Genomic DNA, 17679 nt, shown 5'->3' on the forward strand with positions numbered 1-17679 from the left:
TGCCCCCGGCCTTCCGGATGACCCAGGCCCGCCGGACGCCCTGACGCGTCATCGCGGGCCGTTCCCGACGGGTCAGTGTGTCCAGAACGGAGTCGTCCTCGCGAGAGAGAGTTGCCCGCGGGGCCGAGCTGCGGCGGCCGGCCGAGCGCCGGCCTCTCCCGCTGGGCGGAAGCGACCTTTGTTCCCGCTTAAGCCTTGCCGGTTGCAGGAACGGACGACGGCAGCGAACACCAGCGTGCGGGCCCGGAGCGGTGGGCCTGGCCGCGGCCCGCTCCTTCGACGGGAGGGTGCCGGCCGTGTGGGGTGGAGGCCGGTGTCTGGTGTTCGGGGCTCGAGGCGGAAGTGGCCTTCCTTAGGACGGAGGCGCCCCTGGCTTCGGAGCTTCCCCTCGGAGCGTGTCCGGACTCTCCCTGTGAAACGGAGGAGGCCTTTCACGGGGGCGTCTTGGAGAAGGGACGGCCGGCCTTGGCTTCTGCCCGGGACTGTCTCTGTGGCCTGGGGGAAGTCACGGAAGAGCGACGTGGGTTTCCCGGATGCCGTCACCCGTGAATCTGACCTCGGCTCGCCGTCTCCCGCGTTAACTTAGTTTTGTTTCCCTTTTGTCAGACGAGATGATCCTGGACTTTGGAGTCTCTGAACGTAGGTGTAAAATCAGAGAGGCCCACCTGAAGTCTCCCTCCCACAATCAGAGAGGCCCACCTGAAGTCTCCCTCCTACAATCAGAGAGGCCCATCTGAAGTCTCCCTCCTACAATCAGAGAGGCCCATCTGAAGTCTCCCTCCTACAGTCAGAGAGGCCCACCTGAAGTCTCCCTCCCACAGTCAGAGAGGCCCACCTGAAGTCTCCCTCCCACAATCAGAGAGGCCCACCTGAAGTCTCCCTCCCACAGTCAGAGAGGCCCACCTGAAGTCTCCCTCCCACAATCAGAGAGGCCCACCTGAAGTCTCCCTCCCACAATCAGAGAGGCCCACCTGAAGTCTCCCTCCTACAATCAGAGAGGCCCACCTGAAGTCTCCCTCCTAAAATCAGAGAGGCCCACCTGAAGTCTCCCTCCCACAATCAGAGAGGCCCACCTGAAGTCTCCCTCCCACAATCAGAGAGGCCCACCTGAAGTCTCCCTCCTACAATCAGAGAGGCCCACCTGAAGTCTCCCTCCTAAAATCAGAGAGGCCCACCTGAAGTCTCCCTCCCACAATCAGAGAGGCCCACCTGAAGTCTCCCTCCTACAATCAGAGAGGCCCACCTGAAGTCTCCCTCCTAAAATCAGAGAGGCCCACCTGAAGTCTCCCTCCCACAATCAGAGAGGCCCACCTGAAGTCTCCCTCCCACAATCAGAGAGGCCCACCTGAAGTCTCCCTCCTACAATCAGAGAGGCCCATCTGAAGTCTCCCTCCTACAATCAGAGAGGCCCATCTGAAGTCTCCCTCCTACAATCAGAGAGGCCCATCTGAAGTCTCCCTCCTACAGTCAGAGAGGCCCACCTGAAGTCTCCCTCCTAAAATCAGAGAGGCCCACCTGAAGTCTCCCTCCGTCCCGGAGCTAAAATGAGCGATGAGTTGGGGCAGGCTGGCTTCCGCCTGGCAGCTGCCCGGGACTAGACAGCCCGAGCACCGCAGGCTCTGCTAGGCAACTCCAACCGCAGAACTTATTCTGCTGCGCTCTGCTCTCTTTCACGTAGGGTTCCGGGAGAGGTTCAGAATGAGGCCGGCCTGGTCGTGCGGGGTGGCAGTTTTTGAAGCGGATGATCCTTGAGAGATTTCTTGTTGTGCCTGAAACAACATTTCTTGATTTTGTAGACATGGATTTAGGTACGATTGCAAAACACTCAACATTACATGCCAAGCCCAGTGGACTCATCCTTCAATACGGGACTGCTGGGTTTCGAGCAGAGGCAGAGCATCTTGATCACGTCATGTTTCGAATGGGATTATTAGCTGTCCTGAGGTCAAAACAGACAAAGTCCACACTAGGAGTCATGGTGACAGCGTCACACAATCCCGAGGTAATAAGTTTAGTGCTCTGATATAGCAACCCCCCCTTTTTTTGTACCCAAAGTACAAATTCTCCTTCTAGGAATGTGCCTTCTCACTTATATGTGCCTTTGGATGTGAAACAACTTTTTTTTTTAAGAGTAATCATTTAGCTCATGACTCGCTAGAGAGAATGAAACGAGACTATCATTTTGGGGGGTGTGGCCATATTAGAGAAATAACAGAATGTCCTTCCAAGTTGGTCAAATTGAGACATTATTAGTAATGAAAAAGTGTTTGTTTCCTCTGTTAACTTAGCAGTGGACAGAGAGATTGGGGATGGCTTGGGGGAAGGGTAGACATTTGAAAAGACTCATTTTTGAAAGTCTTTGAATGTTTTTAATAGCTAGGTAATAGCTTTCTCTTTTGAATGAACAGCCAAACAGGTAGGTCCAGGGATCTAAAACTGAACTCTGGGCAGAATGCTGATGAGGCCTGGTGGATCTAGTCTTTGTGACAGTTAAGATTTTAATCAAAGGATTCATTTTGACATAATTATTTTTTCAGCTTTATTGAAGTATAAGTGACAAAAATTGTATATCTTCAGGGTGTGCACCATGATGTTTTGAGTATGTATGCACTGTGAAATGATCACCACAATTAAGCTAATTAACAGTGCATCACCTGGCATAGTTAATGTTTTTTTTTCCCCCTGTAGTGAGAGTACTTAAAGGTCTACTCTCAACAGATGTGAAGTATAGGATACATTATTAACTGTCACCATGCTGAACATTAGTCTTCTAGAACTTACCCATAATGGCAAGTCTGTACGCTTTGACCAACATCTCCCCATTTCCCTCAGCTCCAGCCTCTGGTTTCTGTGAGTTCCACTTTTTTTTTTTCCCTTGAGTCAGAGTCTCATGCTGTTGTCCAGGCTGGAGAGCAGTGGTGTGCTCACAGCCACCCCAGTATCGACCTGGTGAGTTCAGGTGATTCTTCCGCCTCAGCCTTACAAGTAGCTGGAACTACAGGCGTGTGCTACCACGCCTGGCTAATTTTCTTTTCATTTACTAGAGAGATGAGCTCTCACCAAGTTGCCTAGGCTGGTCTCGAACCCCTGGACGCAGGCAGTCCTCTCGCCTTGGCCTCCAAAGTGCTGGGATTGCAGGCTTGAGCCACCGTGCCTGACCGAGTTCCACTTTTTGTAGATTCCAGGTAGAAGTGAGCCTGCATTGTCTGTCTTCATGCGTCAGACTTATCTCACTGAGGTGATGCCCTCCTAGTGCATGTTGTTGCACGTGGTAATAGTTATGTCTTCGTTAAGGCTGAGCAACACCTGATTGTGTATCTATACCACATTTTCTTCATTCATTCATTCATCCCTTTACGCGCACTTGGGTTGTTTATTTAGTTGGCTAACCTTTTGGCACCGTGTGACTATTCTGTATTGCCTATATCCAGTAATACAGGGTTTGAATAATATGCTTCTGTTTAACTGCTGGGGCGTGAGATTTTCTTCGTTTGTGGCTAAATCAGCAGCAAGTTAAATCTATGTAGGTCACTGAAGGCTTGGACCACCTCTCCCCTCAAACAAGGACGGTGCCTGTCCAGCTTCTCAGTGTGTGTCCCTATAAATGTGTAAGTGTCTAAATGTAGGAGTCCCCATAATTGATTCATGACCTGTAGGGAGAGCCCTGTGTTCATTGCTAGTTACAGAAGAACTCAAGATAACGCTGAGCTGTTTCAGTTGACGTCCACTCTGAGCTACACCTTATTTCTTTCTAGGAGTTTGAGCAGAACAGTGCTGGGAATCAGTGTTCAGTTTCTGTGCCCCCTACTGGCTGACAAGCTGGTCAGTATTTTCTTGGAGTTCAGAGTCATAGTGAGAGGGATCGCTCGCTACCTCATTCTGCTCCAGTTGTGCCCTAGTCAGTTTGTCGTTAGTGAAGGCACAGTGACAGCCTTTTAAAAAAGTGAGTGTGGCATAGCGGTTGTGAGGTTTGAGTCAAGTAGACTTGATGTTTTAATATCAGCACTGATTCTTGTTAGCTGTATGGTCATAAGCAAACTACCTAACCTTTCTGAATCTGTTTTCTTAAGATTGGACTGACATTAGGACTATTAGCTAAATCAGTACCTGTGTCATGAGGGTTTAATGTGGTGATCCAGGTAATACAGCTCACTTGGGCTATGGCACTGACATCTGGTGTAAGTTTTGGGGCTGCCCAGCCATCACTGCCTTGTTGTGGGAACAGCGTGCTTTCTGCTTTCTCACCTCATTTTCACACATATGCCCAGATTGATCATTGTTTGTTTTTTCTTTAAGGAAGACAATGGTGTAAAACTGGTTGATCCTTTGGGTGAAATGCTGGCACCATCCTGGGAGGAACATGCCACCTGCTTAGCCAATGCTGAGGAGCAAGAGATACTGAGGGTGCTCGCTAACATCCTTGAGAAGGAAGCTGTGGACCTGCAGCAGGAGGCCTTCGTGGTTATTGGCAGAGACACCAGGTGACCGTATGAGTTCCTGGTGTAAATAGCTGCATCAGTCTGAGTCCCCAAAACAGATGCAAAGAAGTGCAGTGGAACTCTCTGTTTGCCTGGCCCGTTTAGTAGATGTCAGTGCAAGTTCACCACTGCACTTGGGTTTTGGAATCTGACGTGCGGCTGAGCTGTGGCTCTACCACATGATTTGAGCTGGTCGCTTCACCTTGTGGAGCTTCCATTTCCTCATCTGTAAAATGTTGATAAGGCCTGTCACAGGGTTTCTGTGAGGATTAAACAATATATGCAAAATTCTTATTTCCTGGCACAGAGAAGCACTTAATAAACGTCACCTCAGCCTCCCAAAGGCGCGGGATTACAGGCTGAGCCACCGAGCCCGGCTAACTAATTATTTTTAAAGATTTACTTTTAATATATGTTGTTATTGCCTCAAATATTTATGTCATGTCCCCATGCTGGAGTTCATTGGAAAACAACAAAACTATATTAATTGCCAAATACTTGTTATATTTTATAGCTTTTGCCTTCCTTTACAAAAAGATAGGTTTTTGTAAAATGGTAGATTAAAAGTATACTTTGAAACGGTAGCACTCTCTTTTACATAAGATCTGGTTTCATCCAGAGATTCCTTCAAAGTGAAATTTCCACTTATCCTCCTCATGGCTTGAACTGGTCTTTACTCTCTGTTGTGTTATCAGAGGGTTTTCCAAGTACTGCTGATTGTAGATTTATAGGTAGCAGAGACATGCTAGTGACTTACGTTCTGCAGCAAATTATCCCACAGTAAAGCCATCCCATGTATGTCTTTGGCTCTTCCCTGTTAGCTAATTTAAGTGACAAAACATCTTTTCTTTTTCTACAAGGCAGTTTTACAACGATCTGCTTTGTTTTAGGGTTTTAGGATAGAGAAATAATTCGTTCTGACTTTATAAAATGGGAAATATCCCGCGCCTTTGGGAGGCTGAGGTGAGTGGATTGCCTGAGCCCGCGGGTTCGAGACCCACCTGGGCAGTGAGACCTCATCTCTACAATAAATCAAAAAATCAGCCGGGCATGGTAGCGCATGCCTGTAATTCCGGCTACTTGGAAGGCTGAGGCGGAAGGATCGCCGGAGCCCAGCAGGTCGAGGCTGCGGTGGCCGGGAGCGGCCACTGCACTCCAGTCTGGGCGACAGAGTGAGACTCCAACTCAAAAAAAAAAAAATAAAATAAAATAAAACAAAATAAAATGGGAAATAGGCTCTGTATTCTTCGAGGTTTAATGCCCAGCACTGCATTTCACACACTGTGTGTTCAGTATTTATTGTTACTATTCTTAGAAAATGTGTGTTTTGCTGTAGTCAAATTTGGAAAGGTATTTGGGTATGGTATAGTTAGGGTATCTTTTATATCTATTTTCTACATTCATTTAAAAGCCAACATCTTTCCAAGATGTAGATCGTGGAAGGATGCTGGAAAATGCTTATAGTTTACCTGTGTTTTCAGAGTTAATAGCATTCAGTTCAGAAACATTGAACTGATTATTTTGAAATTTGTAGCACATAATTTCTGCCTTTGCTTGCAGAGCCAGCAACTCTGTTGGTTTTAGATGGGATATATTATTCTCTTCCTTTTCTTTCCTTAGGCCCAGCAGTGAGAAACTCTCACAATCTGTAATAGATGGCGTGACTGTTTTAGGAGGTCAAGTCCATGGTATGTAGTTATCCTGACTTGTAAGTTAATACAACTAGGGCAACTAGTAAGCCTGAATCCTGAGATTAAACACCTTTGAAGTTACTTGACGGTGTTCATTTGGGGGAGCTTTTGTCAATAGTTGGTGTTCCCTAACAGGTGCACATGTGGAATCAGCAGTTACCTGTCAAATAGTGACGGAAAATATTCTTGACAGGCGGCTCTTCCTATTTTACCAAATGGCAGAGAATTAAATGGAACAAAACCAAGGCTGGGATCCTCTTCTCACATTGGTTATGCCTGTTGTGAGCAACATGGCAAGACCCCATCTCTACAGAAAATGAAAACAATTAGCTGTCTACGCTGTGCTTTGAGGTGACTGTTTTCCTGGTGTGAGATCTTTCTCAAAACAGAAATCCTCTCTTGGCCTTTGAAATCTTGTCTGCAACTGCAGCTGCATTCCCCCTTCTCTGTTCAGCCAGCCCTTCTCAGAGCTGGCTCTGCTCCCTGTTTCTTCACTTCTGGTCATTCTCTCACCTTCTGCTGGTCTCTCTGTCCTCACCTCTCTGGGGAAACAGTATCTCCCCCACGCTCATTCTGATTGCCAAGTCGGGTGGATGTTGTCAAGTGGGGATTCTTCGCCTGGGGCCGAGATGTCTGAGGAGCCTCTGGTTCTGCAGGGACACCGGGGCCCTGGATTCTGCGTGCAGTGTTGCCTGCACAAGCAGCACTTCTCCAGGGAGAGGATGCATCGCTGTCGTCAGGCACGCCGAGGGGTCGGTGACCTGGCCATAGCTTCAGGAACTTGTGCCTTGCGGTTTTCATTTCAGTTGGAGTGTGTGACCTTCCATACTGTTGAAACCCTTTTTCTTTCTTTCTTTCTTTTTTTAAATATTTTTTATTATGGTTTTGTGGGGCACAGTTAAGGGTTAGGCGTGCAAGTACGTTTCATTCAGGCACCCTGTTGATGAGAGGCGCTTCCCCGTCCCCGACGGATCTTTGTGACTGTTAATCCCATCTTCCTTCAGGCGTGTATTTGCTCGGCCACTGTTCTTCATTGGTCTTGCTGCTGGCTTCTCTCCTGTCTCTCTTGGTGAGGGCGTCCTGTTCTCTCTCGTGTTCTACATGACTTTGGAGAGACCATCTCTGTTGCCGTAGTTCTGGCCACCTTTCTTTGTTCATTTGTTCACTCTTCAAGCGTCTTTAGGCTGGATGTGGTGGCTCACACCTGTAATCCCAGCACTTTGGAGGCTGAGTTGGGAGGATTGCTTGAGCCCAGGAGTTTGAGACCGGCCTGGGCAACATGGCGAGACCCCGTCTCTACAAAAAATGAAAACAGTTAGCTGGGCATGGTGACATGTGCTGCTCAGGAGGCTGAGGTGAAAGGATCGTCAAAACCCAGGATGTTGAGGCTGCTGTGAGCTGTGACTGTGTCACTGCACTCCAGTCTGGACAACTCAAACAAAAAACGTTTTGACTGCCTATTGCATGGACCCCTCCACCAGTCTGTTTCTGTTTCACTGTGCATCATAACCCATGGTGAGCAGCCCATTTGGTATCATGGTGCGCGTGCACGCTTATGTATAGAACCGAAGCAGGAGTTTCAATAAACAGTGCTCGCCCATGCTACGTGACTTGCGTACATCTTTTTTGTTGTTGTTGTTGAGTTGGAGTCTCACTCGGTCACCCAGACTGGAGTGCAGTGGCCACTCCCGGCCACCACAACCTCGCCTGCTGGGCTCCGGCGATCCTTCCGCCTCCGCCTTCTGAGTAGCCGGAACTACAGGCATGCGCTACCACGCCCGGCTGATGTTTTGATTTATTGTCGAGATGAGGTCTTGCTGCCCAGGCGGGTCTCGAACCCGTGGGCTCAGGCCACCCACTCACCTCAGCCTCCCAAAGGCGCGGGATTACAGGCTGAGCCACTGAGCCTGGCTGCATTCATCTTTTTAAGTGCAGAAGTGCTGACTGTGCCTCACTGGCTCAATTCCATGTCTCACTGATAGGCTGTGGCTTGCGGTTTGCAAAGTACTGGTGTTGGTGTGTCTTTCCTTAGGTGGCCTGCCCCAAGCTGGACTCACCCGCCTAAGACGGTATTCCTTCTAGCATCCCCAGAATGGTTGGACTTTCCAGCCTTCTCTTTCTGTCTCTGTACCCATCGGTCCTTCTAGTGCTTTTGTCTAGAAAAACTGAGAGTGATTTTTAATCTTTCTCTCTCCAACTTAGTGAATGCAGGAAATGCAAGGTAAACAGCATAGGGAGGCTGGGGAGACCCAGAGGACAGCAGGGAGGGAAGTGACCACACAGTTTACATACAGATCGTGCCAAGCCTGGTGGGTCATGGACTCCAAGGGCTTGGACTCTGCTCCAGATACAGTAGGATGCCTCTGGGGGACTTGATGTCAGAGGATAGTGTGATCACTTCTTCACTTCAAGCTACTCTGCTGTGTAGAGAAGGAAAAGGAAGGCTGCAAGAGCGGAAAAGAGACCAGCTGGACCACTTTTGAAATTAGTATTGAAATAAGAAAGACTTTGTGGTATGGTGAGAACAAAACTGTGGAGAGCACCTTCTAGCTTTCTGGGTTAATCAGGTGAACAGAAGATGCTTTTTGTGGAGTCCTTACTGTCATCATTTGGTGAAGGTTTCTTTGGTTGTTTGGATAGTGGTCACGAGGTCCTTTGTTTCTTCCTCTAGCCTGTCTTTTGGGTCATGGTTTCGTCTTGAACATGGCCATTAAACTGGTCAGGCTCTTCTTTACATTTTTGAGCTTCCCCTTCTCCTCCCATCGCATCTGGTACCAGAACCAAGGTTGTCTTCATAAAACGCCCTTGGTGGCGTATAACTGCAGGGCTCAAGACCTTCAGAGGATTGCTGTTTACCTCCAGTCCAGTTGCTTGTGTTTGAGCTTCAAGTCCACTGACAGATTTAGTCACTGAATGTCGGCTTAGTGGATACTGGTCTATCTCTGCCATGCATTTTTCTGGTCTTTTTGCTCTTGGTGCACTTCTTATGTGTTTGACTATGCTGGACTGTAAGCTGCTTGGCTTTTCTGGGAAGATTGCTGGGGGATGTGTTTGAGGGTTATGATGACGGCACATTCGTTGCCCCTGAAGCGTTCGGGGTTTGCTTCTGCTGGGTGCCGGGAGCCCTGCCTGGCTGGGTCTGCCTGAGGCGCATTCATGAAGAGGCTCCTCGGAGCCCTGTCGTTTTGTGTGTTTGGGCTGGTAGTTCATGGCAGGCCTAGGCCTGTGGGGACAGTTCTTCAGAAATGAGTTTCTGCCTGACACTGCTCAGTGTCAAGACAGCTGTCCTGGGAGTGGTGTCTTGGGTTGACTCACCTTTATATTATACTGAAGCTCTAGTCCTTGGAGGGTTCAGCTTCCCAAGGGTCCGGTTTTCTCCAGGGTTTCACATCTTAGCCTAGCATGGACGTTTTCGCTCAATTTCTAGTTTAGAGGAATGTCCTCAGAGCAGAACCGGCATCCCTTAAGCTCACATCTTAGAGTTACTGCCTTCCATGTGTATTTTGGCCTGATAATTTTATAACTTGTCAGCACTGCAGTTTTTTAAAAAAGAGATTTTTCTCTTTTATGTAGTATTTTGGTTGTTTTCAGGAGGAGGATTCATCTGAATTATGTAGCTTGCAGTGTTTCCAGAAACAACTCAATTATTGCTTTTCTATATTGTTTTATATTTGCATTGTTATCTGTCTATACAACATGATTGTTTTGCTATTAATAGTAGTTAATATTTCTTTTAGAACTGAGTAATAATGATTTCATTGGAAATTTGTGTATCTGGATAGTTTGAAAGTTAGTGTTTCTGTGCTTTCTGAGCTATCTGAGATGAGTTAAAAAAGGATTTGTCACCCTGAGATTTCTACAGTATGAATGCATTTAACCTTTTTTTCCTCTCTAAGAAATGTGGTGAATTGCTTTTGTGTTTTTGTGACAGATTATGGCTTGTTAACAACACCCCAGTTGCACTACATGGTGTATTGTCGAAATACTGGTGGCCAGTATGGAAAGGCAACCACAGAAGGTTACTACCAGAAACTCTCTAAGGCTTTTCTGGAACTTACCAAACAGGTGAAAAATCTCTGGAATGTGATTAGAATTCAGACAAATGAATCAAGTCACTTGGTCAACTGAACAGTGTTCCTTGGTCTGTCACTCCGCCTTCCTTTGCCAGAAATGCAGCATACCTCCTTTTCTCTTGGGCCCCACAAGGTTCTGGCCCCTGAACCCTGCTGACTGTATGTTGCCGTGTACTTGGCAAGGCACATAGCACATTGTGCTTGGGAGAGAGGATAGGGGTCTTGCTTCTGGCTGTCTAAGTATTCACTCAGATGAATTCGATCTTAGTTAACGCAAGTGCTGTTGGCTTAGTTTTTGCAGCACCCACTGTTGAGAAAGATTTTCTTCTAGGTGTACTGACTTGTTAAGCCTGGAGAGATTTGATGGATATGATTCATTTGACCACTGGGTATTGAGTGTGTGTCACTGTCAGGCACAATTCAGCAGAACCAAGCCCTTGCTCTTGTAGAACTTAGATTTTGAGTGAGGATGATTGGGAGAGGACACTGACAGTTCAGAAAATCCTGGATACTCCTGGTGGTGTCATCGCCGTGAAGCGGATGACAGATGTCTTTACTACTCACTGTCTGTCTGCATATTCCCACTCTTGAATGACTGCCATGTACAATAGACTGTAATATTAGTTTTAAGGGCCCTGCTTATTTGAGTCTAAATTCTAATACAGCTCTATTTCTGTAAGCGTCTCAATTAGTGAAACTTCCAGGATCCAAGTGTTCTACAATTTGTACATTACAATTGTTTTACATAGATGAGTTAACTGAAGTAATAGGTGTTTGCATGTATACATATACGTGCTTTACATTTCACTTTTATAACTTGAACTTTTCCTCCTGTCCCTTTTCTTCGGAGGCTTCCTGCAGTGGAGATGGCTACAGGTCGCTGAAGGTCGACTGTGCAAATGGCATTGGGGCCCTGAAGCTAAGGGAAATGAAGCACTACTTTTCCCAGGGGCTCTCAGTCCAACTGTTCAACGATGGGACCAGAGGGAAACTCAATCACTTATGTGGGGCCGATTTCGTGAAAGGTCATCAGAAACCTCCGCACGGTGGGTAGCACAGCAGGAGCACGGCAGACATTTGCTTTGGGAGCTCTTTGAACCCAGTCTCACACACTGAGGTGGCCAGTGAGTTGAGAATCATGCAGCAGTCCTGGCTTTGTCACATTTAGCCATTCAAGAATCTTTCTACTCTCAGTGCCATTTAAAATGTGGTCTGCTCTCTGCCTGTAATTCACTGCATGCCTTATAGTTGATAGAAAATCAGGTGGGGAAATCAGAATCAGAGACTGGCCTTTGAGAGCCATGGCTCTCAAACCTGAGCATGTGTCAGAATTGCCTTGAGGACTCGTTACACACAGATTCCTGGGCTCCACGCCTGAGCGTCTAATTCAGGAAGTCTAGGGTAGGATTTGCCTAGGATAGAAAAGTTCGCAGACTTTGTTGATGGTGCTGGTTTGGGGATCTCTCTTTGAGAATCACTGATCTAGAGGATACCAGCATTAGAGTATTATTAGATACCTTATCTGAATTAGATATACCCTGGAAAGTGAATGTTAGTCTACTTATAAAACTGTCAGCAGAATCAGTGTTTCTCACTGTGGACAGATGAGGAAGAAGACTTTTCTCTAAGTTTTAGCTTAGTAAGAGGTGTTCTGGATTTATCTGCAGATCCTAAGTTGTTAGCCTGTGGCAAAACCTGGCCCACAGATGTGTTTTATTTGACCTGCTGTGTGTGTATCTGTGTGCCACTGTTTACAAATTGCATGTCTTCTTACATTGGCGTCTCTGGCATCTCTTTACCAAAATCAGAAAATGTCTATTTGTACCTGGCATTAATCTGCTGAGCTAGCTGCTGCCCCCTCTAAACAGGACATGCATCTGAGAACTCTGCAGATTTCCTCCAGTTGCCTCCTCCGTTCATGTTATTCAGCCTCACTGTAGTAAGCTTCAGTGTAAATCAACCGGTTGAGCCCCGTTTCATTGACTTGCTCGTTTGACATTTGCTTTACTGACAGTTCTGTGTCACTCATTCGTCCATCTGTTCTCTAGATACTGAGCTCTTATTTTTTTGTGTTTCAAGCACTAGGACTACAGTGTGAGGAGAGCCATAACCCCTGTGGGGTTAGGGCTCAGAAATTGTACCTGTGGGTGCTCACTTTCTGGCGAAGGGACCACCAGAGACCCAGTTCCCACCATGACGCAGTACGTCCATGTAACAGACATGCACACGTATCCCTGAATCTAAAATACATATGGAGAAAAATCCAGAAAACCAAAACCATAGCCCTCGCTTCCCGGAAGCTTGCGTTGTGTCCTTCAGTCAACTCTATAATCGCATTCCTGACAAAAGCTGTTCACTTAGTTGCCTCAGGTTGGATCTGTCACTTTGCTGCTTTCAGGCTAAGGAACGTTTTCTAATAAATTTGATGCGGGAATTGCTGAGGTTTCAGTAGCTTCATGCAAATTTCACAAGCCAGTGATCTCTCATAGGTTATCATCCTTTGCTGTTAATTACCAGAGTTTCTTCTTGGTGGTGTGAACAAACCACTTCTATTAGAATTAAAGCTGAGCCAGGCTCGGTGGCTCAGCCTGTAATCCCGCGCCTCTGGGAGGCTGAGGTGAGTGGATTGCCTGAGCCCGCGGGTTCGAGACCCGCCTGGGCAGCGAGACCTCATCTCTACAATAAATCAAAAAATCAGCTGGGCGTGGTAGCGCGCACCTGTAATTCCGGCTACTCGGAAGGCGGAGGCGGAAGGATCGCCGGAGCCCAGCAGGTCGAGGCTGCGGTGGCCGGGAGCGGCCACTGCACTCCAGTCTGGGCGACAGAGTGAGACTCCAACTCAAAAAAAAAAAAAAAAAAAGAATTAAAGCTCATGCTTCATCTAGTGCTGATTATTTTTTAAATGTAAAAGAGAACCAGTACCGGGTACGTTGCATTCAGAAATACCTGTCGTTTTCAAAAAAATTTTGTGAGAAACTGATCTAGCCAAACCAACTGGCTTAAAAAATGGAATTTTTTTTAGTATTATAGCAAGTTGCAGCATAGATTTTGAATGCTCCTTATTCACTTTGCTGTGGAAGAACTTGATCTGTAAAAACCACCTATTAAACTGTCCATTATTTAAAGATTAAGACATTGATTTTTATGGAAGGATAATTTCAAGGGAAACCCTTTTATATTGGGTTTTATTCTTTCTTTCTTTCTTTTTTTTTTGAGTTTGAGTCTCACTCTGCCGCCCAGGCTGGAGTGCAGTGGCATGCTCACAGCCACTGCAGCCTCCACCTGCTGGGCTCAAGTGATCCTTCTACCTCAGCCTTCCAAGCAGCAGGAACTACAGGTATGCCACCACGCCCAGCTAATTTTTTAATTTATTTTAGTGAGACGAGATGTCACCAGGTTGCCCAGGCTGGTCTTAAACCCTTGGGCTCAGGCAGTCTTCTCGCCTCCGTCTTCCAAAATGCTGGGATTACAGGTATATAAGCCGCTGCTCCCGGCCTATTATCGTTTCTTAGGTTGTAATGCATGTCCGATTATCCTGTGTGCTAGGAATGGAAATGAAGGCCAATGAACGATGCTGTTCCTTGGATGGAGATGCAGACAGAATTGTTTATTACTACCATGATGCAGATGGTCACTTTCATCTCATAGATGGAGACAAGATCGCAACGTTAATTAGCAGTTTCCTCAAAGAGCTCCTGGTGGAGGTACGGTGGGTTGATCGGCCACCCTGTGAAACAAGACTTGGTAGTGAAATCATTCCGTAATTGAGTGCCACACGGACCCACTAGATGAGAAGTTCCTTGCGTTTATGGCCAGAAAATTAAAACAGACAAATGGTAATTCCAGTCCTCTCAACACTGGGGCATTGGTGCTGGTTTCCAAAGATACTCTTTTTTTCCTCCTTATACTGGCTGTTTGATGATATGAAGCTTTATGCAGTTTTGCTCTCTTCATAACTGACACTTCAGTGAGAGTTCCACGATCACTCCCCAAAGCCCCAAATTCTAACAGGAAATCTCATCATCTGAGGGATTTATTAACTATGATCATGATAAGCATAGTAATGAGATTTGTTTTGCTCTTTTGAAAATCTCTTTCAACCTAGAGTTAGGTATAGGATATAATTGGAAATAATTATTACAATCTGGAAAAGGTATACTTTAAGAATTCAATGGGGAGGGATGGGGGTATAAAAAAATTCAATAAATCCGTTTATTAAAAAAATTAAAGGGATAAAGATCAGGCACCTTAAAAGAGGACTTCTTATAGAATTTCTCTAAGAATTCCAATAAATTTCAGATTTTTTTTCTGGTATACATGTACATTTTTAGTCATTTATTGCATAAACTACAGCACAGTTGAACTGGTTGATAATTTTGTTATCCTTTAGAACTCATAGTTTGCCTGTGTATACTTCATACTTTTGATGGTAAGCTCAGTATCTTTGTTTTTGCCTAGATTGGAGAAAGTCTGGATATTGGTGTTGTACAGACTGCATATGCAAATGGAAGTTCAACACGGTATCTTGAGGAAGTTATGAAGGTAGGGAACTATCTTCATTTTCTGATAGTTTCTTAATTACTGTTAGAAGATACTTCTGTGAGGAAAATACGTCCCATAAAAGTGAATGTGCCATAGTTCATGAAAGCTGAACTGCTGTTCTTGTAAGGGTAAAGAGAAATAACAAATAAGGAAAAATTTAATTGTCCTTGATGCAAAAACGGAGACTTTCCCCTTTCCTTCTAGTTTTTCCATTATAAAATTTGTAAATTCTCTGTCTTCCCCTTTGTAATGAGTGTAAATCTTTTTAAAGGCCAAATAAGCCAGTTCTACAGCTTAGGAGTATTTTTCTTTAGGGGCCTAGAGTTACCCCTTCCAATATCACCATCAAAGAAGACAACACCCCTATCTCCCAGTCTCATGAGAGTTTAACTTAGGAGTCTGTTTCCCATTAGTAACTACCTACCTGTCCAAGAGATGGGAGAAGTTTTATTAGTATTTTGGATAAAGGCAATTAATTAGTTAACACACCCCAATTACCAAGTAAATTTAGGATAAACTATGTGTAACAAATGGTGTTGTAAAGTTCTCCTATTTGAGGATTACTGTTAAAGAAAAAAGTATTAAACAGTGCTTGCTAAAATGGTGAGGTCAACTTTGTTCAGGACTGTCGTGATAGGTATAGGTGCCACTTTGATGGAGTTTACAGAGAGATTGGATCTTAACTCGGAATACAGCAAGGAAAAGGGGTTTCTAGTGGGATTTTATAGCCAAAGACCAGGGTATGTACGTGTGTTGGGGGGTCGGTCAGTGAATGGAAAGTTCCTGAGAGGAAACATCAGGGGGAGAGGAGAGGTATCCTGGCTGAACTGACCTAACAGAATTTCTGCTGAAGGCAGGCCAAGGTGGTCCCGTATTACCTGGGGAAGGTGGAGGGTGAGGGTTTTGAACAGATATGAAGGGTAATGAGCTGTCAAAGTGAGGGATTCTGGCTAAAATGACTTAGCAAGATTCTTGCTAAAATTGGGCACTTGGAGGATGAGCCCAAGATTGGGGGCTGGTCGGTGTCAAATGAGCCTGACTCAAGTTTGGCCAAGAAAAGCATCTTTGTGGCTAGTTATTTGGTCTTGGGAACACGTGTGGACTGGAATGTATCTACTTGGCTCTGCTGAAGGACGAGAGTTCTGTCTCTGCTGTCTTTTAGCAAATTGCCTGTGGTTGTGCATCCAGCCAGCTTAATGCTTATTCAGCAATAAAATTGTTTCCTTCCTCTTCCTTTCCTGTGGCTAGGTTTTCTGGGTTGGCAAGAGATTGTAATTACTTCCCTAGTATCAGCCAGGTGACGTCCTCTACACAACACCTGCTCTGAGAGTTAGAGGCTCATAGACACAATTGGAAGCCTCTTTGCCGTTATTCTTTTTCTCACTTACGAGTGTAATTTTTTCCCGACTTTTCTGTCTCTTGTTTCAAATTCTGGCATTTGTATGAGTTTGTTTCCTTTCCACCCTCTATAAAGTAGGAATTGCAAAGCCAGGTTCCTGCCAGGACTCTGCAGGAGGGAATGAGGACAGCAGGTGACGAAGGGGGGCAGGTGTGCCCAGGCCAGCTGCTCCCAGTGTAGGCAGACTCTTCAAGAGAAGCTGGAAATCTGAGCTTTCCTGGTTTTCTTACTTTTGAAAAAAAATAATGGGTGGGCAAAACAAAACTCTCCTCCAGAAGCTGCTTGTTTGTGGCCTGATTTCTTTTCTTTTCTTTTTTCTTTTTTTTTTTGTGGTAACAGATCAATTTAATTCTAGCACCTGGAGCTATACAAGGGTATGCTTTATAAACTTCATGGGACTGTTGTACACATTCAATAAAGCGATAACTGTGCAATACCACTTAGTATCTTAAAATCAGGAACACACTTTGGAATTGTTTAAATACAGTCCACAGAATTAAAAGCAAAATCAAAAGCCATCCACAGTTATACTAATTGTCAATGAAAAGTTTTACCCTTAATACTTGGTATAACAGTCATTCTCTAGTAGGAAAGATGGAAAGTGATTTCGGAGTCGCATCTTGTTGTGTTCTGTTGGGAAGGTTTCTTGAGTAGACATGTGACTGGCCAAAGGTGGGTATTACCAAGACCAGACCAGCAAGTACAAGTTCTGCCATGGTTTCGGTAGTTTCCACTTTTCTTCTTTGTCAGTTAAAAGTGAATAGTGAGAATTAAATACTTATCTTTACATGTACACAAGATATGCTGTGAAAGTATCTTTGCTTACAAACATATAAAAATACTTGTTAACTAGTTTGATAAGAAAATAATGTATAAAAGTATGTGTCAGAAACATTCATCATCTCTGACCCCGGAAAGATCAATTCCATATTTTATATTGCATCAAACAAAAACAGTTTTAGTTCTTTTGAATCCCTTATCCAGAAGTATTTGAAAGGAAGACAGAAATTATTCATTTTGACTGTTAGCCTGGCTGTGAAAGGAGTTAAATTAAAAAATCAAGTTCACTAAAATACCTAAATTCAGAATGAGTCCAAATATGTGGCCATATAGGATATTATATCTTCACGAGTGGGAGGCTTTCATCAGCAGTTTTGAATTCATAAGTGCAATAGGTGTTGGGGTATTTTGGCCACCGGAAAACAAAAGTTGTAGTGTCAGCAAAGGTCTGCGACGTCTCACTCTTGTGGATTTAATTCAGTGTCTTTAAAGTTCAGTAAAGCTGGCGTTAAAACTTTAAAGAGAGAAAATTCGCGTCTAAGGGAAAAGCCGCGCTCTCCCTTCAGAGTAACGGGGGCAGCGTGGCTCGGAGCGAAGGGCTGTCCCGGCCTGTGGCTCCCGCCTGGCCGGCGGCTTAGGCGCCCCGAGCGGCTGTCTCCGAAAAGCGGGAGCCCCGCACGGACGCAGGTGTCTGCGGACGGGCCCGAGGTCTTGCC

The 17679-nt window shown here is 45.5% G+C and overlaps 1 protein-coding gene across 1 annotated transcript in view; it reads left to right on the forward strand.

The window, feature by feature from the left end:
* Nucleotides 1-1787: 1787 nt before the first annotated feature.
* The window catches only part of PGM3 (phosphoglucomutase 3), a 23835-nt gene continuing 7943 nt past the window's right edge, over nucleotides 1788-17679 (forward strand). The window contains exons 1-7 of the mRNA XM_008058101.2: nucleotides 1788-2002; nucleotides 4297-4481; nucleotides 6099-6166; nucleotides 10101-10234; nucleotides 11093-11288; nucleotides 13789-13946; nucleotides 14701-14784. Coding sequence (XP_008056292.1) covers nucleotides 1799-2002; nucleotides 4297-4481; nucleotides 6099-6166; nucleotides 10101-10234; nucleotides 11093-11288; nucleotides 13789-13946; nucleotides 14701-14784 — 1029 coding nt within the window. The 5' untranslated portion in view covers nucleotides 1788-1798. The remainder of the gene's footprint in view (nucleotides 2003-4296; nucleotides 4482-6098; nucleotides 6167-10100; nucleotides 10235-11092; nucleotides 11289-13788; nucleotides 13947-14700; nucleotides 14785-17679) is intronic.

Source organism: Carlito syrichta, unplaced genomic scaffold (genome assembly GCF_000164805.1).
Source record: "Carlito syrichta isolate Samal-C Ts95f unplaced genomic scaffold, Tarsius_syrichta-2.0.1 Scaffold303211, whole genome shotgun sequence".
NCBI classification, from domain to species: domain Eukaryota; kingdom Metazoa; phylum Chordata; class Mammalia; order Primates; family Tarsiidae; genus Carlito; species Carlito syrichta.